Source organism: Poecilia reticulata, linkage group LG9 (genome assembly GCF_000633615.1).
Source record: "Poecilia reticulata strain Guanapo linkage group LG9, Guppy_female_1.0+MT, whole genome shotgun sequence".
NCBI lineage: Eukaryota > Metazoa > Chordata > Actinopteri > Cyprinodontiformes > Poeciliidae > Poecilia > Poecilia reticulata.
The window spans coordinates 11,181,912-11,209,567 of record NC_024339.1 but is presented as its reverse complement, the minus strand read 5'-3'; the positions used below and the strand labels follow the sequence as shown (position 1 = coordinate 11,209,567).

At 36.7% G+C, this 27,656-nt stretch overlaps 1 protein-coding gene across 4 annotated transcripts in view; it reads right to left on the bottom strand.

Annotated features, from left to right (window-relative positions):
* Positions 1–27,656, bottom strand: part of ksr2 (kinase suppressor of ras 2) — a 104,247-nt gene that overhangs the window by 47,340 nt on the left and 29,251 nt on the right. For all 4 annotated transcript variants that reach the window (XM_008417882.2, XM_008417880.1, XM_008417881.1 and 1 more), the window contains one exon: positions 9,358–9,530. In XM_008417882.2, the coding sequence (XP_008416104.1) occupies positions 9,358–9,530 (173 nt within the window). The remainder of the gene's footprint in view (positions 1–9,357; positions 9,531–27,656) is intronic.

Below are 27,656 nucleotides of genomic sequence, written 5' to 3'. Positions count from 1 at the left end.
AAATCATAAGTTTTGTTCATGTTAATGCTCAGTCTCTCTTTATTACAGTCATTAAAAAGCTCAATGTAAAGCTATTTAATGTACAAACAGCACATTTCTAAAACACTGCAATAAAATCACACAAATGTCTGTTTCCACAAAGGTGACATATGCTGTAGTGAGTAAAAACAACAAAACAAGCTATGAAATGCATCTAGGGTCTGCCCGGAGTTTATGCATGTGAGCTATTGTTTGTGTGACTGATGAGCCTGTAGGAGTTTAAAAACCCCAAGGCGCCAGACAAGGGTGGCCTCCTCCATCTTCTCCCATTTGTCCTCTGCCTAATTAAGCCAAGGCTCTCATGGCCCTCCCTCCTCCGCCAAATTGTCAAATGACAAACATTATGTCACGGGGTTAAGAATGGGGTTTGTGTGTTTGGTTGTGTTCATTTCTGAGCATGTTTGATATAGACATGCAAAATAAAATATGGTGGAAAAACACAATTTTCTGACTGCACATGGGTTAAAGAAAGCACAGATTTGTGTACAAATGTGAGATGTAAAGAGACCACTAGGAGCCTACTTAGAGCTAAATATACTTATTTAATGTTTAACTGAGCTGGGTCCCCTGCAGACTGAAAGATAAACTTTACAGTTTCTGACAGAGGAGAAAGGTACTGCAGGTATGCAAAAGTAAAAAGATATAGTATTCAAATAAATTGCAAAACATCTATGTAAATTTTAGTTGATTATATTACTCACATATTCATAAATAAAGCAATCATTAAGTTCATCAATCTCAAAGAGAAGACTAACATACTTGGCAGAACTTAAATTAAACCCAAAAAATTGTTTTTAAAGACAACGATCTCAGCAACAAGCAACAGCTCAACATCAGAAAACAAAAATTTAGCAAGATGCAAAACTTAAATCTAAGCTTTCAAACGGAAGCTGGCATAAATTTATTAACATAAGTATTAAACTCAAAGATATTCATATTCATATCCTTACAGTGGGCTATGGAGAGCAAAATAAAAACTCAGCAGGACTGTAAAATTATGTGGGGGCGTTAGCTGCACAATGTGCTGTATTATTTTACATGAGTGTTATATATCAGCGATATTGTACAGGCTATTGCACACCATATTCACAACGCTTTCCGTCTATGTGTTTTAATGAGTATTTCTCCAAAGCGAAACAAAACACATTCAGAGATGGCAGCAAAACACAAACTAAGAATGGGGTTGAAAATAGACTTTTTCCCCCTCTTCCCCAGTGTAAAGTGAAGAAAAACATACTCCGATGAACAAGAGATAAAGCCAGGTTGCTCAGTTGCTATAGCAACAGCTACACGCCGATCAGCCCTTTTGCAGAATGCTGTGCTATCATCTTTGACAAACAAGTACAGAAGCACACACATACACAAATGACACTGAAATTGTTGAATAAAGAGATGGCAGCATTGAAAAGGCTGAATACGTAGCACTTACATTTAATTTTACAGATCGTATAGATAGTGGGAGTCCATTGACACTGCGACTTTATGCATGCCAATAAAATGGAGGCAGGGAGAGTGAAACAGATGATGTCCAGAGGCTTCGTGGCTTTGAAGAGACTTCCTGAGTGACGGGAAATCGAGAGTCTTGGAGTCTCTAAGCTGAGCAACAAGCAAAGCAACTTTTGCTGATGACCTGGGATGGGTATTGTTCGGGGACATAATCCTGATATTTACACAGCAAAATAACTACATTAATTACTAAATTAATAACTAAGATTAATAAGGAACACCAGCACAGTAATGTTCATCATCTTCCTGAGTTTAAACAGATGCTTAAGCATCCTGGCCAGAGTTCCCAAGAGATCCCCTGTCTTATCTTGGCTACTTATTACCAGCAAAAAATTATGATGCAACCCTCAAACTGCAGCTAAACCTTTATTAAGTCAACAAGACGCATGAAGATTTGTTGGCTAAAATCCCACATGACGTCCAAGATCCTTGCAAGTATTAAAAAATGGTCAAGTACCGCAAAAACATTTGATTATAGGGCCTATTCTTATTTCAGTCAACTTTGAATATTTTTTTTTTGAGTAGTGAAATGCCCTGCACTTATGGCCAGCATTAAAAGCTGCAGGTTAAAGGTTATCCCTGAATTTAATGTATTTGCTGGACCAGCATATCAACACAATGTAATATATATAGTTACAGAACATATGGAGGCTCAGGGGCAAACTCGTTTACCCCTTTATCTCTTATTCATCACAGTAATTTTTTTTCAAAGATTATTTAAATACTTCAACAATGCAAGCTAGCTTTAGGAGTTGAAACATTTTCAAGAAAAAAAGGAGTTTAGTTGCTTCTACTTAAGCACTTGGGTGTATCTTGTCCTGGATGACTAAGAAACACAACAATATAAATCTCACTGTCCTCAAAAGGCTACCCCTCATCCTCTAAAAGTCATTGGTTGGGTAAGTCTTAACCTGAGTACCTCATACCACTGCTCAGTGCCATCCACTTGTATAAAGTGGAATTTCACACTCATAAAACATTTTACTGAGCTAATACTGCAGCTCCTTTCAAATGACGGCTAAAGTGTCACCTGGAACAGAATGGAAACCCAGTTTCCTGCTATCCAGGCTCTTCTGATCGCTTGATAGACAATGAGCTGGATTACTTAGAATATATTCAGACATATGTATAGCACTCCAAGCGTGAGTCAACACGTCAGCCTTCTCTTTTCTATGAAACATTTTAGTAAACAGCAACACATCTCTGCTGCATTGCTGGACTGATACCAGAGTTAACAGGTCTTCCAAGTCTGTTTTATTTTTCCTTTGCCATGTTTTAGGAGTTATTTAAAGCAATTACTTATCTGCCAATGCAAGAAGGGGCCTCCAATGTGGCACCAGATTTGGTTGCTAGGAGATCCGTGATGCAACTGCAAATCAGCTTTGCGAGGTTAAAGAGAGCATGTGACGTCATTGGAATACATGTAGAAATATAAAAGACTGAGCTGAGCAAAAAGCGCTTGAAGAACATTTAAGCCATTTATATCCACAAGCACACACTTGCAGACTCCCACACTCTCTTTCCCTCCCTCTCTGCTTCCATCTTATGCGTGTCCACATTAGCTTTGGAGCAGGTGTGCTGGTAAAATGCCAGAACTAGATGTCCAAGTGGACACAACCCAGGGTGTCTGTCTAATCCAGCTGTGTGGGCTCAAACAGCCTCGGGCACAAGAGGTGAGCAGCACACAAATAAATGTGTCTCTGTGGTCACCATAACATTTCACAACCACATAACAATGATTTATTTTATCACCTGAAGCAACCCACAAAAACTGACTAAACTTTGAGTGGATCATGGGAGATAAACAACAACACCAAACAAGAGAATTAGCTTGCAAACTTCTTTTTTTGTTTGTTTGTTTGATGTTTGGACACCTGAGATTAGAATTAATGTTCATGTGATACTCCTAGAGACCAATAGTTAAAAAATGGAAGGAGTTATTAAGACTTTGAACAAAAATTGCATGCTTCCAGCTAAAGGCAGAAACAGGATAGTGTCTTACAAGCTTAGGGGCTCTAATGACGAGAGATCCCCGACTAGTGGCCATGGACTGGCAGCTGTTGTTTGGAAGATCTTAAGAAGAATATTTCAGAGCCTCACATTAATCTAAATAGTCAAATGTGATCTAAACATTAACTGCATAGTAAAAGACACGTATTGGATCTTTGGGTGACTAATCTTTCACTTTGTATTTTAATGTGTTTAAGAAATTCACAGTTTGCTGGGATATTGAAGGCTTAATACGATTTAAAAAGGTCAAGCAAACTATAGTCAAGTCTAACTTTAAATAAAAACTTGACTCTATAAACCATCATAATGATTAGGCTGACTTTTGAGTGATCTGCATTGCAAAATATAATATTATAAGGTAGCATGAAAGAATATTCTTTTACCTTTATCGTAAAGGTAAAGGTTCAACTTCACCAGAAGTTGAACTTTGAAAACTGTCTCAGCAGTAGTTTTTTTTTTTTCTTCCAGTCTTAAAGAAATTAAATATGAACTTCCTTTCTTTAAATTGCTACATGCTGTCAAACTGTCCTTTATCCCAGGATTTTGGCAGACAGTTATCTTTCCACAGTTGATAAAGTTTATGAATAATAAAAATGTTTTTAACCACTTCGTCTGCTTTTATAGCACTTAGAAACCGTATTTGTACTGTGACTAATGACCTGCACCTGAATACAGATAGGAGAGATTGTTGCTCATTTTCAGTTTTTTTTAATTCCAGTGCCTTTATTACTGTCAATCACTGTGTGATCCTGTACCATTTAAGTTTCTTGGATGTAATAAAGGAGCTTAGCTTTAAGCTTACAATCATCAAACCTCTCAGAAAGAATATTTTTCACCACTCTTACATTGCCACCTTAACTTTGCCGCTGTCTTGGTTTTTAGGTCCAGCTTTTATTAGGCTGGTGGTCCAATTCAGCCAATTTTCAGTTTGATCAACCTTGACCAGTAACTGATCAGCTGGAATCTCAAATATCTGATATTTTTTCCAATCAGTGAACATGTCATTGCAAAAATAGCCAGATCCTTCAAGTGAAGACACTTTTTGAAGTGAAAGCTGTTGCTGCAGGAAAAAAGACTCAAATTCAACTATTTCTGCCAGCAAGAGGTTTAAATTTACCTCAGAGCAAAAACACAAATCTTAAATGTTAAATAAAAGGAAATTGGAGTTTCTACTGCATATTTAGACGTTTTGGTGGCTGATTATGGCTGCTACTTTTCAACACAGAGTGAGACTTTAACAGATAACATGATAGCTGTACAATAATGTGGAGTGGAGTTTGTCTACTTAATGTTTTAAACTTGCTGGTTGTGAAAATGTTGGCCACCCTTTGGAAATCTCAAGTTTCAAGATAAGTCCACATTTTTCAATGCAGCAAATACATCCAAAAGCTAATAGAATATGTTAAACAGTTTAAAACGTGACCTCTGTTTTTGTTTTGAAATAACAAATCTCTGGTAAATCGCCTCTGCTCCAAATTCAAGATTTAATGATCACTCATTGAGAGAAAAAACATTGTTCTTTCTCACTAAAGCAAAGTAAATCTTTTGTTTATAACGAAACACTACAAGTTCTAAAGCAGCTGCATGTTTTGTAACATTACAGTTAGCACTAAATGTTTTCAACAGTGAAATTAATGCAAAATAATGAATATGCCCTAAAGATTTAAACACAATGGAGTAGCAAAGTAGTACTCATTGGCCATCTGCTAAATTTGCCAGATAAAACATTATGATTCATGTACTGTATATCTGCTGGAAACCTTAATCCACTGGTCACTCTACTGTAAGCCATCTTTTACCATACGGAGAAATGTGGATGAGTGACTTTGAATGCAGATGTCAGAAAAGCTCGCTCAGTGCTCACAGACACGCTGACGAGTCTAATCAACCATGCAGGGCTTTCAAGATGTAAGGCTCGATTCCAAATATGGCCCATGTGTGTCACTCTTTGTGACCAAAAGGAAGAGTAAACAACAGCCCCCGCCACAGTTATTGCCACTCCTGACTCAATGACAGTCATTGCTATGAAGAACCGGTTATTAGGATTAGTGAGGAATTACTTTTTTTTGTTGTTGTTGTTTTTACATAAAAACTAATTTGGTTAGCTTTTTTCAAATAGTACATAAAATTATCATTTAAAAATGTAATTTTGTTTTTACTCCTTTTATCTTTGCTTGGTTTTGAAATTCATTTTGAAATTAAAACATTGATCTGAAATGTTTTAGAAAGACAATGACGTAAGACCAGAAGGAATGTGTTGGAAGGTAAATGCCTTTTTGCTGCTCTGACGTAAATGTAAGGCCGATAACTTTTGAACTTTTTAAGTTCGTTAGTTGATCATCTTTGACTTGCTGCTTGCCCTGGGGAATAACTTTGATGTGACAGCATAGAACATTCCTCTTAGCCACTTACGAAAAAATGCCAATGAAGTAAGAAATATGTGGTTTAGCCTTCAGTTACGATGGTGGGAAACTGGATGGTTATTATGTGAATTTCCATAAACTTTTCTTCACACTTTCTTCCTACTGACAGATGAAACAAAAGCTACTGAATGTTTTGAATAACTTAACATGGTCACAAGTTAAGCTAACATGTGGAAAGTAAAAATCTTTAAAAGTTAGTCAGAGAATGACGTCAGAGTGGAAACCTAGAGACGCAGTACATGAGGGTATGGGAGAAGAAAAAATTGTGTCCAACTGGTTTGCACAAATAATTGTAGAAGTGAAGCACCACTAATATTTTTTAAAATAACTCTATTATTAACATATTTTTTCCCTTTAATGTCTAACTCTACCCCAACTACTGGTTGGATTTTAGTTTTTTATTTTTTATGTTAAATTGTGTTACATCAATAAAATCTAGATTTCCTCTAAAGTAATCACTTTTTTCAACCAGATGCAAGAATAAATGTGGAGACGAGTGTTTTCATCAAAATGAGATCAGAAGTAATCTATCTAGAGATTGACCACAAACCTATCTACACCCGTTCTTCAGAAATAAACAATGTAGCAACTCATACAGTTTACAGCTAAACTGTACGACTTGTGCCATTAATCCTCCATCATATCTTATCCACATACGATCTTAAGCAGTGCATCCTGGTGGGAAAATAAATGTATTCTCACAATAGCGCTCAGCTTAGTCCTGGCATTGATTCATCTCGAGCAGACAGCGTGTGGTCTCGGTCACCTCAGCCAATCTTGTGGATCCTCTGTCTGTTTGATTCACATGACTCAAGGGACGAGGGATAATGTTGTTGGCTGCAGATTTCTGACGTACGAGATGGCAGTGATACTATAATCCCAAACTAGACCCTGGACAGATGTTTATCCTGGCTGACCGGGCTGCACACACACTGGCCGTATGCTCATCCAAGCGTTTAAACACAAACTCACATGCGCCGTTCCCAAAATAAGCGATGTGGACGTTTCTATTTTTTCTGTGCCACATTGTTTACATCTAACCAAAAATATGTCCTGACTGGTCAGATGCGAAAGTTTTCTTTTGTTGCATTACAAAGCCATGTCAGAGTACACCATCAATTAACTTTTACTATATTGGTTGACCCAACTCAAGAGCAGACAACACTCTGCTCTTGTAAAACTCTTTTCCAAAATTGAAGCAAAAATGAGCGTAGAAGCAGAGTGTCTAAACTGAAAATTAATTTCTGTTCATTCATAAAACTACACTTATGTGTGCAACACAGAGAGTAGCATGCTTCTGATTTTTCTTGAGAATTGTCTGGTCAATAATGCAGGCTAGTATATTTGCAATTTGTACAGTTTGAAACATTTTTTTATTTTTCTTTGTTAAAGATAAAATTACTGTTGGCCTTTCTGATGAAAATAGATTAAATTGGAACAAGCTGCTATTTGATGCCAATTACATGTCAAGCACGTCTACTTACAAGACACAGCTTTATTGCGGGTTCATGGTTTTGGAGAATAATATTTTGTTTGCAATATTTATGTGCTATTAACTTCACAACTGATACATTCCTGTATTAAAGTTAGAGTACAACCAAGAAACATTACTGTTTACTTGGGAATAAGTTCCGTCTCCTCATGAGATGAAATGGGAAAATAACTAAATCTATACATTGGTTGATATTTTCCATTTTTCTTTACAAAAACAGGTACAAATACTAAAGCAGAGCAACTGAATTTTTTCCTTATTCAAGAAGTGTTACTAGCTAATTTCTGAAATAATTGCTTCCAGGGATCAATTGACAAACTGATTTCGGAGAGGTAGTAATTAGCTGTTCTCTAGGCTCTTAATCATGCTTTTCTTCTAATGGAACAAAGAAGTTCATATTTGCAAATACAGCTGTCAATCCTGGATATCTATGGTAACAATTAACGATTTAGAAAAAGAGTGTTGTTGCGACTGACTTCCAAGTTCAGAGTAGAAATCGAGGTTCAACGGTGTGCTGCAGGATCTATGAATCATTCCTTACTTTTACATAAATGTACCATCATTTTTTAAACTGGCATTTGTTTTCTGTTTTTCTGTTCTGTTCTTTGCATACATTTAAAGATTTAACTTCTGGGACCAGTTGAACTATTAGAAAAAGGGTGAATGAATGCAGGTAGCAGCCTGAAAGATATAGTTCATGGGAACTGCATCATTCATGCATGCTGGATAAACTGAACCTTTGCCTGCATGACAATCAGTGACAGATCAGTTAGAGATGAGGCTTGCAGGCTACTGATGTAAAAACTATCTAAAACTTACTAATCTTGAAGAGAAACACAACCACATGCAGTTTTGCATGACCGTTACCTTGTTTACTCGACAAGGTAAAAGCTGCTGCTTTTTCACGAACGAAGACATAAATTAGGGTTGAATTTACTTTGTTGAAAGATATAAAGATAAAAAAATAGACTTGGGGAAGTGGTTTCTTTGGTTTCTTTGGTTTTCTTTCCCTCTTGTGCTGTTCTTGTTATGAACGGAACGTGTTCAACAAGTAAAGATTGATTGATGGGTGTATGACATTGCACATAGAAATGTTGTTGACTAACAGTGTGCATTTAGAGTTTTGAATTTTAACACACACTTCAGAATGGTGCAGTGTGTTTGCTTATGTCTGGAGCTATTTTATGATTTTAAGTTTGTTTTTTTTTCTCTGTCTTACGCATGTCGAGATTGATTATTCATTGCCATGCCTCTGCTTGCGTCTATTCATGGCTGCGCCCCACATCCCTGTTGGTTATGTCAGAGAGTATTCCCAACACTAAGCCACAGCCATACATCACTCGTTTCATTGACAGGGCCTCCATTACTCTCTATTTTTCTGCCTTTTCCCATCTCCTCCTCAATCTAATGGCTTCCGCAGTTTGCCTATAATGCATCAACCAATAAGGCTGCCGGTGTGCAGCGACACACTACCTCCGGCCGTAATGGAACAGCCTGATTCCCCATATGGTCCATTTTCCAACTAAGCTTTGCAGTGGAAGTTTTTCTAACAAACATTAGATTGATAGAAAGAATAATTTTTTTGTGAGTTGTAAATGGACACAGCAAAGTGCAAAACATGGTTTTAATAGAGTTGCATAGTTCATTTATAACCCTGAAAAGCTTTGCTTAAACATTCTGTGCACAGGTGTACAGGTTATCCTGCAAAATGAATTTGAAGTTACAATTGTGGATAAACTCTCAACTTGAGAGCATTTTTCATCCCCACAGTGAAATAATGTCTGTGACTTAACCTTGCAGAGAGCAAAAGGCATTTTGCAGAAAATAAAACGCTGACATGAACCGATAATAAAATGTAAGATTGGTTTATAATGTGCGCTCACTTACTTGCAGAGGGTGTTTCAGCATGAACGGGAGGTGTGGAAGGGATGAAAGACGGAAAGAAGAAGGATCGCAAAGATCGCTCGGTGTGGAGCGGTGACCGCTGCGTGGGCAGATTCTCACAGCTCCCCACACTGCTGTGAATCTTAAGGTTCAAGGGTTTTGTCTTCTTCTTGGCTCTGAGGGGAAGCAGGACAGTAACATACAAATCAGAGAAACAGATAGGAGGATTTACACAGAAGAATCAACTGATCAGACACAGTAGATGGACACCAAAGTTGATCATCTACATCAGAAAAATATGTTAACACGATGAAGCTCAGCAGTCGGGCATCGTGTTGCATGGTGAACCATATACTACGCGATTAGAAACACACTCCTGTCTAAGCGGAAGGCAACAAAATTCAAGCTGCACCGTGAAAATGTTGACGTAACTGAAGAGAAGATTAAATAATCACCAAAACCTCTGAAGAAAACTGATCAATACACAGTTGTTTCTTTTATGTTGATATAAAGCATCCAAGTTTTTACAAAACATTTACAAAATTGTGGCTCATTTTGTGAATATGAATACTAAATGTTGACATTCACATCTATTGAAAAAGCAGCTACTCACAGATACAATCTCTGTTTAAAATCTACTGGATATCAAAAACACACAATTTATTACCCTTATACAATTGTGAATCAAGTTTATTGCTTTCAAAACCGCAAAAGAAATGTCTGATTTACTGTTCCTGCCGATAAACGTTCTTTGAATGAGAGCACAAAGAAAGTGCAGAAGTAATCCAGCACTACCATTCCCCCATCTTTTTGTTGCTAAATACATTTCTTCTTTAATTACAAGAAAGTAAAATGTGACTGTTTGAACATTTTTCCAAATGCAGAAAACATGGCGTACACGCTAAAGGGGTGCCACCCATCGCTCTCAATAAGTTAAGGCTGTTTAAAAGTGATAGTTGGCAAACCATAAGCAGCATCTCTGCCAAGCAGCTGAATTCAGGCTGATTAATTAACCAAATAAAAACAGCTTGTTACACTCAGCTTTCTCTTCAAGAACAGAAAAGTAAAGTACAAACCTTAAAAAGCACAAATACAGATTTAACAAGTGTGTAAGTGTGTTCATTGGAAAACAATGAGTGATGTGTTTCTAATAACAATATAACCACTATTACATCACATAATCAATATTTCATTTTATGTTAGGTATGTAGAAATAATTGTTACATTTTGTTTTAAATTTGTATGAAACTATTTTCTCAAGGTTATCGTATCCACCCAAGATTAGTTGAATTAACTCTGGACTGTCCTGCAGTGGTTGATATTTCTAATTACAACATTTTTAGACATAAGCTGATATATTACTTTCAAAACGTCTTTTTAATTAAAAAATGTACATCAAATTATAAGTGACCAGTAACTTAGAAGTTGTCAGCTTCCATCCTTCTGGGAGATGTTATCATGCCAAAGCTGAGTTTAATCAATTTTGTAGAACAATTTGTCTTTGTCATCTTGTCATGAAGTTTGTTCCGACTAAACATTTCTGTCTGCAGATTATCTGCAGTTAGGAATTAAATGTGAGTTAAAGTGAAGGACAAAACATCTCATTAGTTTTAGACTCAAAACGAAACCTAAGCATAGGTAAATTAGGATATTGCAGATTTAACAAAAGTTTGCTGCACCATAAAGTTTTCATATTTTCAGAAATAGCAACACACCTTACCTCAGCAGAGGCGGACTGCACACCTATTATAACAACACTAGGAAATGATAATTGATAATTTTCTCCAGGACTTATAATACATTGTAACTCATTTCAAAACTGCAGCAAGTAATAACATGAGGTGACTTTGAGGGGATAATTGGTAAGGAAAAGTATACCCTCCATTGTCCTTCATTAGAAAAATAATCCGCATGTTGTTAATTAGCTCTCAGTGAATTAGAAGAGCAAATTTTCAATCACATAGAACTTTTCACCCTGTGATGTCACTGTGTCTTCGTCTCTTTTTTTTTTTGCCTTAGTTGAGACTACTTACTCAACTTCTGTTTGTCCCTTAATCCTATTTCCTTTTGTTGTTTACAAGCAACAACAGGAAGTAGATTTACTCATGTTGTACAACTGTATAAATAAAATTTTATTTTGTATTTATTTGTCTTTTAATGTGCAATGGCACAGTGTTTCTTTATTATTATTATTTTGCCAAAGTTGTTTAATAAAACCATTAGAATAGGTAAAACCTAGAGGGGAGAGTGAATTCAAAATATGAATCCCCAAAACCTTTTCACCCTGTCCAGAAGTGACACTGAAAAATGAGTGTATTTGTTTCCTTAGTGGTGCATCACTGTTAATATGTTACTATCAGAAAGTTAAAAAAAATAAAGCAGTTAAAAGTCTTCCGCTGTGTTTTCTTATTTTTTCTCTATTCTCAAACCTCAGTTATGGAAGATGGCCGCTCACATTGAGACGGATTCAGCTGGAGGTTTCTTTCTGTTAAAGGGAAATTTTCCGTACTGCTTTCGCTAAATGTATGCTCAGTATGAGGGGTTGAAGCAAAGGTGATGCAGTTCTTAGTCTACTGATTCCACATAGTTGGATACGCTGCAAGTCAAACCCTTGATCCACTCTGCTGGACTTCTAGATAGAAAACTTTTAAACAAATTTAATGTTGAACTGACCTTGACTGCAATATTTCAGATAAGGGATAAAGTTGGAATCACTTTTGTGTCGTAGCTTGAGAAGCCACTGGTTCTCATTTGATGCTATAGAAATAAACTGAATTAAATTAAATAAGATTGACGGCGATTGGGTTAAAATTTCAACTATTTTCTTTTGTTGTATCTCACTGAGATTATTTCTGTTGTGATATGGTAAACAACATAAACTGCAGAATTGCAATATTACACTTTTCTCATTATGATGGAATAACATTGTCACTAAAGTCAAAGGGGACATAAATAACTCCTACATTTAAAAAATCCTTGAAAAAGAGCTAAACAGGATAAAGAGGACTTCTAAACAAGAAAGCAGAAGATAGACAAATGCAGTTAGCTTGTATAAAAGACAAAATAGGTTTCCTTAAAAGTGTAGTGAAAAGAGGCTGAGAGAAAAGTTGAACTGAAAATTTGACTTTTAAAAAGTAGAAAAAGAAGAAGGCTGTGAGTTCTGATTTATCATGCAAAGTAAAAGTCATTAAGTGTTGAATCTCAAAGAAATCTTTCCTTAAATGTCAGTCATTTTACCCCTTCACTGAGTCATGCAATTAGACCTGTACACCAGCCCAGCACTTCAGTCCCATCTCCTGCAATAAGGAAGCAGCCTGCAGGTTATCACTTCTTCGTCATAGAGCTTTTGTCAGTTATTCCGATTAGCTCACTTTATGCAATTTGAATCTAAATCAAGCCATTCATTTGCTCGCATGCGCGCTTTTATCCTTTCCCCGAATAATTTGTGGATGTGCAGTAAGGGGAGGAGAATGTGAAAATGAATGTGAGGAGAAGGCAGAGGATTCCCACTTTTGGTTCTGAAAACGTCTGTCTGTGTAGGCAGGCGGAGAAGGGGGTCGGGGATGGGGGACTTTCAGCTTCAGACCCGCTAAGGCTTTTATTCAGGTTCAGCAAATGAAAAAAAGTTCAGGGAAAGAGAAACTTAAAGAATACATAAAAGGCATGTGAAGAGAAAGGTGGGTGAATTCCCAAGAGTTGCGAGAAATCAGTGAAGGTGTGAATAGTTCAGTTGTCTTTTGATGTAGTGTAGGACTGAATGTAATGATGCGTCACTCACAAATGGAAATCACTGATGTTTTTATGGCTTTTATGGCCTTGTAGTGCTAAGTTTCTGGTAAAAAGGAGTGGAAAGGTGTATTTTAGTGCCACTGAAATAAATCTAATAGGGATTATCTCACCTGCTGTCAGAGTTAGAGACTCAAGTTGCAACAAAGTCGCAAAAATAGTCACACTTTACTTAGAGCTTCACTCTGAAAGTGCAATTAATCCCCAAGGGGAGCAGCGTAGTTTTCTGGCATAGTTTTTCTCCTCCTGTTGTTTCCCCTGTAGGTTCCAGGCCCAAATCAAACAAATGCAGGTAGATGTATAGCAGGTAGAATTACTAGCAGCTACCAAGTTTATTAGTAGGTTTGCTCCCTAAAGACGAGTTGGACTTCAGGTCACAGATCTAAAAACTGATGTTTGTGACTGGAATAGAATAGATCTATTCAGTATCTTGCAGATAGCAAAACTTGTAACGTGACTGTGTCTGATGGGAAAATAATTTACTTTGACTTTTGCCACAAGGATTTGAAACTTTCCCCTGAGAAAAAATGAGTCTCGTGGTGAAACACTTGAACCTTCATTTACACTTGTTCTTCTGAGAATTGAGACTTAATGGGGTTAGAGTAAGAGTTTTCCCTCAAAGACCTGAGACTTGACAGCAAGTTTTTTTAATTGGGTGAAATATTACAAACTTGACTGGGACTCAGATTGAAAGCTTGACTTGAACTTGGGAAGAAGGTCTTGAAATGTGAAAGCCTTGGTTTTGACCCTTAAATATTTGAAAATTGGCCCTAATAGTTCTGATTTAGACAACTTGACTTAGATTTGGCCCTAAAGTACTTGTGCTTTGACAGCAAGAATTCAGACAAGACTTGAATTGACCTAAACTTGTAGTAAAAACTTCTCTCATACACTTGTAACTTGATTTGTGGTCAAAGGCAAAAAGGCCTGACATGAAATTGCCTGTCAAAAATGTGTCAAAAATGTCTGACATGACGTAGGGTTGGAATAAATGTCCAGAGGAGAGCTATGGTTTTTGGGTTAAGCTTCTTCTAGGTTACAGCTGGTCAACTCCTGAAAATTTGAAATATGCGAAAAAAGCAGCTTTAGACTTGCTCAAACTTTTCTAGCAGAGATCGTAAGTCATAATAAAGAAGATGCTGTTTTTCTAATTTCGGCGAGAGGCACAGTTTAATAAGAAAAGAAAATGTAGAAAAGTTAATCATGCCGGCACCAAAATGCTGTTAGCCATGATTTTGTTTTCACATTTTGCAATACCAATAAAGCAGGTGCAAAGATTTTTCTTTTACAGATTTTCTTGACTGTTTATGCTCCTGAAGGATGAGATTTGCACTTCACAATATGCAGGCAATTAAAAAAAAAAAAAAAAGAAGCCTGACATTCATGCGCACACGCATTCATCCGCCCACTCGCTCCATATCCACTTTCCCCACACTTGCAGAGACTCTAATTACAGTGACACCTTCAAGTAAAAGTTCCATTTGATCAAGGACAGAGGTGAGAGCAGAGGCACAGTGATCCTTCAAATGATTCTTTCCCTTTACCTTCTGACACATCAGGGTTGATCACACAAGAAGGTTCATGATGAATTTTATAAAACAACATATGAAAGACACAAGGTGCATCTCAACACTAATGCTGTGTTTCTAGAGTTCGACTGAGCTCTAATTAACACTCTTGGCCATCTCAAGTGAATTACATGCAGAAGTCTGTCTACAGCAAAATAAGTCCACTTTTTTTTTGTCCTTATAGAAAAATCCAAGACAGCTCTGCAGAGACCCATATGGCACCCTGTTGCTTTTTATGCAAATGGGACTACGGAACAATATCTCTGGCAGCCACTGCTCAGTGCTGTTTTAATAAACTTGGTGGGGGGAAAAATGAAATAAAGCTGGCTGGAATAATGATTACAACAGAGGATTACTGGGAGCCCTTTGAGGAGTCGTATCCAAAACCAGGTGTTCCTTGCTTTCAGAAGTTTGCAGCATCAAACCTGGACTGAATAAAAGCTGGCAGTCTGGCAAGTTGCCGTTTTATCCTTAGTCCTGAGGCAGCGTTGTGGAGCCACTGCCAAACCTAATTTACAGGCAAGGTGAGGTTTCTGAAGTGAAACTACAAACATGCTTATTTTTTCAAGGCTCTTTGCAGAGACACTAATTTAGATATGTACCAAGCAAGTAAGTTATATTGTTGTATATATTTTCAAATTATACAATGTGCAATTTTAAAGTGGTAATTTGCATGCTAATGTCTAAGTATTGTAATATATTCCCACAAACATCAAGGCATGTAATGTACACAGAAGTTATGAAGTTGGAGGATAAATAATGATATATCTCAAAATATTATAACGTCATCAAAACATGGATTTATAAAAGTGACTTATTTCAAATGAAAGAATGCATACAGACCCATTGCATGCTGCTTCTTTCTCTTTATTTTAATAATTGTGATATCCAAATAATGAAAAGCTTATAATTCATTTCTCAAATAATTTGAATATTAATTCACATCAAAAGTGTAACGCCATGGGAAAGTCCATTCAGGTGCAACCAGGACATGAGCTGTTACACCAATCAGGAGCCACAGACAACATCAGAGGTGTCTTATCACATCACATTAATGTAGAAATTCAAACAAAAGAATCCCCAAGCAAATATATTCCATACGTAATGTGCAGCACGATGTCCACAATTTCTAGATTGTTTCCAAACTGTCCTTTCAAGGCGCATCTGTGCTGCTTGTGTATATTTTTTAAGTGAAGCAAATATTAAGTAAGGCCATAACAGGCCTATAAGATTTCTGTAAGAGAAGTTATTTTTGTTCTTCTGTAATATAATGTAACAAAATGTGGAAAAAGTTCAGGAGGGAAGGATACGTTTTCAAAGACTGCTAGGTGAGAAAGTAGGCTGTCAAATAATCAAATGCAAAGTGAAAAATATCTGCAGGTCAATCAAGCTGATCTGGAAGAGAAAACTAGAATTTAAAAGTAAATGAAAAGTTACTGTATTTAGGAAAGTGAAAAACAATTTGTGTCCCTTTGCTAGTGTTGTCTAAGTTTATACTTTAATCTCAAATAGAGTGGTTTGAGTCAGCTTTATTTATCTATTGAAATGTTTCTAAAATTATTAAAAACGATGAAAGTAATGACAGTACATAATGCAGTAACATGTAAACTATGACTGATAGGAATACATCTTTAAATTTGTGCAGAATAAAAGAGCAGGAGAGCAGCATAGATGAAAAATGAATGTGCAACCATGAAACACAGCTGCTCAACAACTGTGGACAGTCTTCTCAAATAAAAATGGTGCAAAAAGGGCTTTCCCTTTTAAACTATGCCTACCGTCTCCTGAGATATGGATTGATGTCAGTGTGCTGTCAGGGGCCAGGCAGGGGACACAGCTCTCAGTGCATGTCGTTAGGACTAAATGATGAACACTGAGTCAAAAATGCAAGACAACACCCAAGACAAGTGAAAAGAGGAAGAAAGACGCCACTGAGAAAGTTTCGTGCAGTTTGAGCAAAGGAAAATATGAGAAAGAACGAGTGGGCAGAGGACAGGAATGCCTAGATAAGCAAGACTTGTTTTGCTTATCTACAGTTCGAGGATTTGAGTTGTTGAGAACTGGAAAAAAATGACCAGGAGAGTAATAACCTGACAGGAAAGCAGGCCTGTGACATTTTCCCCAAAGCTGGGTTAGTCCAAACCTACACAGGATTGGCTGTCTAGTTAAAACGGTGGTAGAGTTGTCATTTGAAGGAATGAGGAACACTTGTTTTTTACTGGAAGCTTTTTGTCCTTACAATGTTATCAGTCTGAGAATCAGACTGTTTGGGTTCATGGAAAAAGACAAAGATGTCATGTCAAACCTTTTCAAAGAACAGTTCTCTTATTGTTTGTACTGGAGTCCAAAACGTTCAGTCGTCTTTTTTTTAAACGTATTATAAGGTTCTCTGTTGTTCAGAAACTTTAATGTATTATATTTGCATTTTGTGTGTTAAATTAACACCAATATAGCATAGATACGAAGTGATGAAGAAAAATGTTACAGACATGGTCGCGACTGGAGCTTCAAAAGACTTTGACAATGCAAGAAAAATAAAAATGGCGTCAGGTAATCACAGATGGCAAAAGTAAACTGGCTTTTGATGTGGCAGGATTGTTAACCTGTGGTGGTTGGATGAAATGCGATACAGTTTTAGTTCCTGAAAAGATCCAGAGAGTTGTAGCTGAAACATATGTGGTAAAATATAACCTCCACTGAGCCAGAGGATTAAAATTAAGACCCTCACAGAGGCTGACTGAAGCCTAGCAATAATAATGATGATGAGAATCTCTGTCCCATTCCCGAATCTATTGCCGACTCCAACATCTGACAATTTTTCATCGCCAAAGCATGATTATGCCTTCGCCGTGTTTTATTGTTTGGGTGGTGTGTTCAGGGATGGAGTGTTTTTCTCCACATGATTGCATAAGGGTCAGAAAGTTCAGCTTTGGTGTCAGTTGACCAGATCATTTTTGTTCACTTGTTTACTGCGTCGTGTTCTTGACTTTTTTTGCTAATGGGGAGTTTTTGCAGCATTCCTAAAGGGAGCTTCTTGGCTGCTTCTCTAATCTCCTTGCATGGCCTGTAAGTTTAGATAGACGAGCAAACACTAGATCTAGATATCTAGTTTAGTTTTGTTTATTATCCCACCTTTGAATGACTCCATTAGATGCCTAAACCTTGGAATTTTGTTTGATGAATTAATCCTGCTTTAAACTTTTCTCCCTGTCCTTCCTGGTGCATTCCTTTGTTTTCATGATGCCTTTTGGTCACTAGTGAAGTCTTTAAAATGCAGTTGCATGACAGTGGATTACACTTCTAATTCGGTGAATTTTGAAGGCAGTTAGGCCAAGTAAAAGTGCTTGAATTAAGATCCACACCACACTTTTCCCTCCCACTTTGATACCTGATTGACCACAGCTAACTTATTCATATTTAATGGGCTCTGTGGAATGACGAAAAACCTAGATATATTTCTCCCAGCCCACTATTCTTTGAAGCAAAGATAACCTTTCCTGTAAGTCCTACATCTGCTCTGTGTTGCTAAAAGGGCGACAGAGATGAAGCACCACATATAAGAAGCAACAGATAAGTCACCACCTCAAGTGCTCACTTTAACTACTTACTTTAACTTCTCAACGAGAACTGAGCTTCTCTCCTCTTGTGACGTCAGCCAGGACACCAATAAAAGCTCATATCTGTCCACTGCTAAGCTCTGCATGACTCGCTGGGGCTCCATAAAAGCCAAGTCTAGCAAAGTGAGAAGACTTTCACTTTTAAAAATATACTTAGAGGGTGTACCTTCTTTTCACTGTGCATGATTGAGTTTTATTGAATGTGTTTATATTTGTTTCAGGAATCACAATTTGCATCATTTTAAGCCTAAAAATATTAAATATACCAATAAATCTGACAAAGAGCACCAATATCCAGTAGTTCAAAACATCTTAGATAAACTTAATACACTTATAAATGATGCAGGGAATTGCTTAAACTTTTTGTGTGTGTCAGCATGACTATCTTGTTCTGAAAAAGAAGGCAATTTTTTAAACTTATGAAGTAGTGAGTAATTCAAATCAAAACAGAAACGCTGACTCTTTTCTTTACGGGAATCCACTTGGGAGTGTCTCAGGAAAACCTGCTATGTCTGAAAATTTGCTGTTTTAAGACACATTGTTTATTTAACAAAAGCTTCTGTGTAAAAATGATAAGGGTGACAAAGCAATGATTAATGACGCCTCAGAACAGGATGAACCGAAACTCAGACTGCAAATTGCAGTCATGAAATTTCCCTGGCATCCGTCTTTTGGATAATTTCCACTAAAGTTACGTCATTTGTTACCACAGCATTTGTTATGAATAGAAAAACTGTCTTCATAGCTTTGGAATACAAACAGGCTCCAGCATCATTTGTCACCACCTATATAAGCCGACACTGAAGGCAATTATATCCTGGTGTTGCTGACAAACAGTTAAACTTTTCTGTTAGGTTTCAGAACACTTAAACCCCTGAAATCAATGTCTTCAATGCTTTCGCAGTAGTTTTGTCTTTGGAGAGACGGTTCACTTAAAGCATAGGAATAAAATTAAAACTACAGCTAATTTTATTTATTTAGATGTTTATTGTGTTTAATCAATAGTAAATTAGTGCAAACTCTGAGATATTGGCCATTTCGGTCAAGTATGGTTTGAGATCTATTTGTTGCACACTATCTATTTGTTGTCAAAAAAGTCACAGAGCCATAAGATGTGAAAGCACTGCTGTCATTGTACTGTTATTTAGATGCATTTAACTGAACACCAAGAAGGACAGAAACAAGCAATGATGTTAGAAATCAGGAAATGTGGTTTGGGTAAAAAGATCCTTTGACCATCTGTGAAATCTATCAGTCCACAGTGAAAAAACAAATATGTTAAAACAAAGCCAGCGTATGCAGGACTGAACATCCGAGCACAATAAACCAGGTTTAAAATGTATAGCGCTTGGAGAAAATGCAAAACACTCAAGCATTTCTCTCAGACTCTGCAAACCTTATTATTTTAAATAATAAAGTCACAACATAACACAGTGTTTAAAGAAAACCAAGCATATCAGCTTTGCACCCACAGAAACTGGGCATCCCCCAGTTTTTGAGTCAACTCTGACCCTTCTGAATACTAAAGTATATCAAATGTGAGGCCAGGCGATAAACAGGACGATGAACCCAAACATGATTGCAATTCTATAGCCGTATGGCTGTAAAATGAAAACATCATGGTGTTTCTAAGTCCAGCCTTCAACTTGACTGAAGCAGCTTGCTTAACAGAGCTGTGCATAAATGACTGCCTGCTAAACTCCAACGAACCAATACAAGCTTAAAGAAAATTGGACTTTCTGGAATTTCTCCTCAATGAAATGGGAAGCTGATTGTTATGGGTTGTGCTGAGAAACTTCATATTTGCTATGTGCTCTAGATGTGCCCATATATAGTTTGTGCTCTTGTCTGTGAGCTGAACTGCACAACATCATACAAAAGAAGGGACTGAGTAATCTGTGCTCCAAAATGTTGAGGATTTTAAAAACCCACCAGCCTCCTTTTCTTATCTCTTGCATGCATGCCTGTGAGGCTCTCTCCCTCTTTCTCTGTTTGTGCTTGTACTTGTGCATATTTTTCCCAGTATTCAATTGATTCAAAATCTATTTTCTCTATTCAGACAAAATGAAACCATTGCTCAAACCTTAAACTCTCTAATCCGGGCATTAAAGCGTCGACGCTCGGTGTGAGAACAGCTATCTGACCCCGCAGCTTTGTGGGTTAAGTGGTAGTTTTAAAGCACAGGCAGAGCAGTAAATGACAGCACACCCAAAAGGAGGAAGGGGGTGCAGGAACAATATCGGATCTGAAGCTGATATTATCAGTCGTGACTTGAACATCAGAGAGAAACACTGGGATGAAAGGCTCTACTTGACGGCTGGAAAGATAAATGGTTGTAATAACACTCCTTATGGATGCTGGGTAGTAAAACAGTCAGACTCCTACTTTGTAATACATCAGCTAACTTTGAATTTGTCTTGAACATCTTTGAGTTGTATCTGTCAAGGTAATGTTTCCCATCTTCCTGCAACTTACGCTAGAAATGAAACGTTAATGATCATGTCAGGAAATTCGTTTTCTATATTAGCTACATCAAGATTGAATAAAGGCAAAACCTGATTTCCCCAAAATTTAATAAAACGTCTTATGCCCATTGTGAATGAAGATGGCAATTTCTCAAATATCCGATTTTTTTTTTTTTTTTTTTTTGCAGTAATCTCAGCTGAGAAGCTTTCTAGAAAGCTCTCACCACAACATTTACCCCAACAAGCTCCCGGCTCGTTCACAAATCACTGCAGGAAAACCATCTGCCTAATAAATCCATTTTCCACCAGTAACTGTGGCATTTGAGCCTAACCCCTACACTTAAACACTCATATAAATTCATAATCATGACTCCAATTTCTAGGCCGACCGTCGAGGGAGGTAGGGCTGAGCACTCTTTACTGCCAGTATATGAGTAAATGGATGGAAAGGAGGGCCGGTAGCGTTTGGCTGCTCACGGCCTGGTGTAGACATCTCCTCTAACCTGAATTATCATTAATGGCACAAGGGCCAAAACCCTGATTAACATGGATGAGCCTTTCCCTGGGGAGAAAAAATAACTCCCATCTTTTGCTGTTTTTCTCTTTGCAGAGGCACGGCTTTGGGAAGTATACTTAGACTGAGAATGTCCCTCACCTCTAATGTCTCTCAGGGTCAGTGTGGCTATGTGTGTGTTCTGGGTGTATCACTTAGAGACCACAGCTTTGTAATAGGCTGTTAACATGCCAAAAAAATCATAGATCAGCCTATGAGACAATGATTAGATTCATTTCAGTTACTTCTTATAAAATAATTCCTGAAGACAAATATAACATAAGGAAACAGAAAAGGGAAGTAAGTTAACCAAACCAATAGGCCTTTTGTGGTAATCAAATTATTCGTTTACTGTTATTAACCACAACTTTTCTTGTCACATTCAGGCCTAAGTCCATCTGAATTAAAAACGTATTTTAAATAGAACCTATCTGACATCATGAAGTAGGCTACAAGATCTCAAAAATCACCACATCATTCTGCTTTGAAACAGTAAATAACATTACGATCATTTATCTAAAAACAAAAAAAAACGTGAAGCAGTGGTGAATGTTTAAAGGAATGGTCTGCGTAAAAAAAAAAAACGTGTCAATCAGCCCATTGACGACACATCCAGAGGCTCGTGACTCTGATATAAAACATCTAAAGCACTGTAGATGCACTTTCATCATAATTACCACAAATAAAGGCTTGAAAACATCAGTCTCTGAATTATTAATATATCGAATGTGTTTTCTTTAGTGAAATGTACTTTCTCAAAAATATTGACATTTTTCAAATGGGTCTGTACCTAAATCTCAGTAGGTCATTTGTACTCAGATCCCTTCAATGTCACAGAATTGAATCTGCAAAAAAAATAAAAAATAGAAAAAAGTATGGGACAAAATGTTTCCACAGAGATGTCAAAGACTTAATGAAAGCTTCTGGAAACACTTCAGGTTCTTTTCACCAGGATTGGCACAACCATTATATTTAGGGGGCAATTACTCTTTTAAATAGAGCCGGATTGGTTTGGACAGGTTTTTCCTTTAATAAATGAAATTATTATTTGAAAACTGCTTTTTCAAGTGGTTTTCCCTCCTTGTCTAATATATAAAATTTTGATTATCTGAAAACATGTGTAAATATTTTTTTTATTTTCAGGTAAATACTGCAGGTATTTTCTTGTGTTAAATTTGGAAAACTTACTTTTGGGTATTACTGTCTAATCCCATGTTGGACACCTCAAGCAAAGCTCCAGTCAACAGTATAATTCCTGTTTTAAATCAGTGCACAAGCTATATAAAGAAAAAAAACTACAGGTAACCATAGAAACTACAGCAATCTATATTATGAGATTAGCTCCGTTCCAGACCTTTGAACCACTAAGCATGTCTCCAGGTAGCTCAACAGTTCTGATGTTGTGCACCGACGGCCATTTCAGTTAGTTCAGGAAATGGTTGACCAATTAAAACTTCAGAAAAAGTTTGCGAAGAGAATCAGCACAGACACAACCTCCCATATAAATAAAAAACGGAAAAGCTCAAGAAAGTTTGGTCGAACATAATGCAGCAATAAAAATTTTTATGTTTGACTCAAAACTTGGTTTTCAACTTTCCCTTAGAGGCAAGTGTTCTAATTATCTTTGTGCTTTGCAGCATAAATGTTGCAGTTTAAAGCTGAGATTAAACCAAACATCCAAGGGTATGTTAGTATCATGTCTCAGAAGTCATTCTGGTAGTTTTACAAAAGTGGGATTCTGGTAACTGAGATCAAAAAAGGAGAGAGGAACAAACGTTTTTAAGTTGTAACAACACTGAATTGCCTTTAGTGTTGGGCAATAAGGGAAGGGAGTCAGCAATATAACCTAGCAACAGGTAGCTATTTTGGGGCTAGACTACAACAGGCCTAGCACATTGAGGTTCCAACTCTTGTACCATAACAGTCAATACTGGGTCCAACCAATAGGAGTTGAAAAGCATCTCATCTCAGAGTATTTTGAAATAGATTTTCATCTTAAATTGAAACAATTTGACCTTAACCCCGTCTGAAATTAAGGATAAAATAAGCATCTTTTCTCTGAGGAAGGAATTATTTTATATCTATGGAATTAAGACTTGTATTTATATATAGAACTTGCTTTGAATTCGCTATTTGTGACGTTTAAAACTTCATCATTAAGACTATTTTGGTTTAATTTCCTACACCGATGAACCAAAATCTTTTGAAGAAAATATAAAAATCAGGAATGACTGTAAAATAACGCATTGATAGGTTCTCAAAGAGATGCATGATGAGAGGGGTGAAGTCAAAAAGAGAAGGAAATAGAGAGCAAAAGGGGAAAGGGAAGGGGTAGAGAAATATATGATGTGTACACCAGTGCAGTGAAAGCAAACAGCTAAATTAGTCATGGAAGGAATGCAAATTTGCTTCCCCTGAGTGTTGCGTGGTAGAATTACCCAGAGAGAAGAAGAGAGTGAATCATGCCAACCCCCGGCACCATGTGATTTATTAGCAAACATCCAATTCAATAAGAAAGTGCTTAACATTCAAAATGCTGTGAAAGTCTCATAAGGTGGCATTAACTATACGATATTACCATTCCTACTGAAGGAAAGCAAGACAAGAGGCAGGGGAAAAACAAAAACGCCCACTTTCCAGAGTGATCTTGGTGTGACGTGTCTAGTGGGACTGTGACAGACTGAAAACTCACTTGGCCTTTTCCACAAATGCATGTTACTACTCATTACCATAGACAATGAGGTTTATTTATTGACACTTCAGCCCAAATAGCCTCTCCACTTTGAAAAGGGCACAAAGAGAGACGGAGGGATGCTGAAAAATTAAAAGCAGAGACACATAGGGTACAACATTACCAAAGTGCATTTGTTGTTTCACTTCTAAAAATGGTGATTGAAATGGTGTTGGGGCAATTAGCATGAAATTAAAAAACATTTAAACTGATAATACATTATAGAATACAAGACAGTTATTCCTCTTTTATTGTACTCCAACATGAAAACTTTAAAAAGTGAAAATCATTCTTTACCTTCCCTGCATGGTGTTACGAGTATAAACTTTGTGTGCTGTTAAAAATTGTTGAAAATATGCAGTTTTTAAAATTATTTTGTTATTTTTTCTATGGAAAATAAAACCAAACTTATTTTTTAAATAATGTTTGACGTAATTTTAAATTTTAATTGAAAACACTAAAATTGCTGTGTTTTTTTTCTACAAAACATTTTCATGAATATCTTTTTTTTCAAATTTGTTTTTATTCGGTTTTTTCTCTCCATTCAAGTTTGATCAGTGTTTCAGTGTTGTGAGCAAAAGATGATGCGATGCAGTCAAGATTTATTGAAACACTGTGAAATATTCCTTTATTACTAACAAATAGGTCATGAACAGCTGCCGACTATGCAGTATTGCAGCATTTAGTGAGTTGTGGTACTCAAATTGTTTACAGATTGTTTTTTTTTCCAGTCTGTCCCTCTTTTTTTCAAAGTTCCCAAAATGCTCCCACAAACACAATTTAAAAATGGCGGAAGTTTCTTGATTGCTTTTGTAACAAGCGCTGTCTGTGACCTCGATAAGCCAGCTCTGTTCAAAAACTGCTTCCTTTCTTTGAGAGAAAAATGTATTTCCTGTCCACAGAAAAGTTATGCTCTAATGTGACACACTGATTAAATTCAATCATTTACAGTTTTACCTGATATTATGTGTAATAAAGCTCAGCTGTCCACAGAATCACTTGCTTGTCATAAAAAGTCAATGAGAGCATCCACAACAATCTTAGTAAGGAAGTTCGAATTGTTGTTCAACATCATCTTGGCTTGTGATGAAGATCATCATCAAGACGTAATGTGGTTATTCAGGATCTGAAGGCAATTGGGATCAACAATAAAACCACTGGTAACATAGACAATGACTGATATTTTGCAGAAGTGCCATAGAAGGCATGTTTTAGGTTTACCAGTAAACTTCTAAAGGAATCGGATGAAGACGGGGAGAAAGGGCTGTGGTCAGATAAGCTCGTAGGTGAGATATTTGGTGTCAACCCAACAAATCATGTTTGGAGGAGCAGAAATGCTAAGAGCAAATCACCACAATCCCCCAACGATTGGTGGAAGCATTATTCCTCAGCCTGTTGCTTTAATGATCGTTCATCACACATGTGACAAATACGGCATACAAAAAGATGGAGGATTCATATTCTCTCTCCTCAATAAAATGAAACTACCATAAAATAGAGTTCTTCTTTACAAGGAAACGTACCAATTCACCAAAGCATCAAAATATTTTTTCAACACAGTATGCTTAACAGCAGATGTAACCAAATTAAATTAAATAAGCCAATATGCTGCATGTTAATGAATCTGAAATTACTCGTTTTTATGCTCTAAATGAGAAACATAATTTGCTTTTGCTGTTAAAAAAAAAAGATCAACACGAACACGAATAGCCAATTTATAAAACTGCATTCATCTTCTTTAATTGTTCCCGCTAAGTAATGTTTTAATTTTAATTGAGCATCTTTGTGACAATATCTGCTAATCTTTCAATTACAACCTCATTTAATTGTCTGTAAAGCTTTCTGCTCTATCACTTATGAAGCTGACAGCACTCAAAAATTGGCCCATGTACACAGCAGGAAATGACAAATGTGGAGATTGGAGAGAGGGAGAGTGGAGCATTCAGGGAGAAACACAAAACTAAATATGTTTGTCAGGAGACAAAGGAGTGAATTAACTCAAAACAAAACTGAATAAATTTCAATGTGCTCTCGACAGGTGGTGAGGAACAAAACAAGGTTTCTAATTCCAGCACACAGACAAAAAAGTTTGCCATCTCTTCTGCGTTATGACTTTCAAAATCGGTAGCGGTTTCATCTCAGGATGAGACTTTCATAGGTCTGCTAATACTGAATACGATATTTCTAAGAGGCGGAAATAAATAGAGATTCAGCGTGGAAGAGTGAAAACCATTCTGTGGTTCACTGGAACCTGAAAGGAAAACATTACCTCAGAGACAAACACATTAAACCAGAAATCACAAAGCCATGGAGCAGAAGACAGGGGTCTGACGAGCAGACCGCCAAAACTGGTGCGACTCAAAAGAACCATAAGAGACAATTTTTAGGCAGTGAAACTGAGGTTCATTGAGTTGAGATAAAAATCCCAGGGCAGCTAATTGAAAGATAAATATTAGAAATATTATTGAAGAAGCTCTAACCCAAATACATGAAGAATGAATTAGTGCATAAGCTGATTTGTATTTCCTCCATGAAATGTCTATTCTGATTATCTTCAATAACTGGACTACAGATCCAAATAGAGCTAATATTTCCATGTAGGAATGTTTGTTGCCAAATATCTGGGATAAATTATTCTGATTAAAAATCATAAGTTTTGCAATCCCTGCAAATATATTGTCAAAGCAGAACAAACTTTAAAGGGTGTGCATTATGCTATTGCATTTATTCTTGCATTAGAAAGATTAAAAAGAATGAGTTCCTAATTTTATCAAGCTTTTTATTAGTGAAAAAAAAATATAATCTGATACACATACAGATATTTACATACACTGTATGAAAAGACATAAACCTTTTTGTCACATTTTTATGTTTATTCTGACTAAAATATTTATGTTTTAGATCAATATTAATTACCAAATGATCTCAGTTCATAAACTTTGTCTAAATTAAGAAGTTTACCTTTAGGTACTTTTCTGCTAGATTTTAGACAATTCCTTCAAATAGAAATGGTGTAACTGAGTCATGTTTATGGAGATTGACTTCCTTTCATAAATCTGTTGAGGTATGCCCTAAAATTATGTACAAGAAAACAGTTTTTTTTTTAGGTTTATCTACAGCTGGTCTAAATTTAACAGTGAATTAATCTATCAGAAGCTTACAAAGCACTTTCACCACACAGTTGGTAGTTCAACTTGTTAATAAGTGAGGTTTATTAGTGTTTGAATTCTTCGTTATATCTTCATTTTCTTCTTATATACTTTAGTGTTTCTAAGGCAAAAGGAACACTACAGGCAGATATTAGTTTTGCAGTGACATTTATCCGTTGGTGGAAAAAAAAGTTAACCATTTTTTCACTCAAGAACATATGCTGAGCAGCGTTGGACATTCAGGACTGGTATATTATGCAGTGATAATGAGATATTAGACCATATCTCATTAAGATAAAGCGAGAAAGAGGCCTCTCGGGGTCAGGGGGTAATCCATGTTATGGTGTCCTGGCCACAGTGCCAAGCAATTAAGCTCAAGAAACCGAGGACAGACGGAGCGGTGTGAGCTTATTAGAATCCAGATTTCATAAGG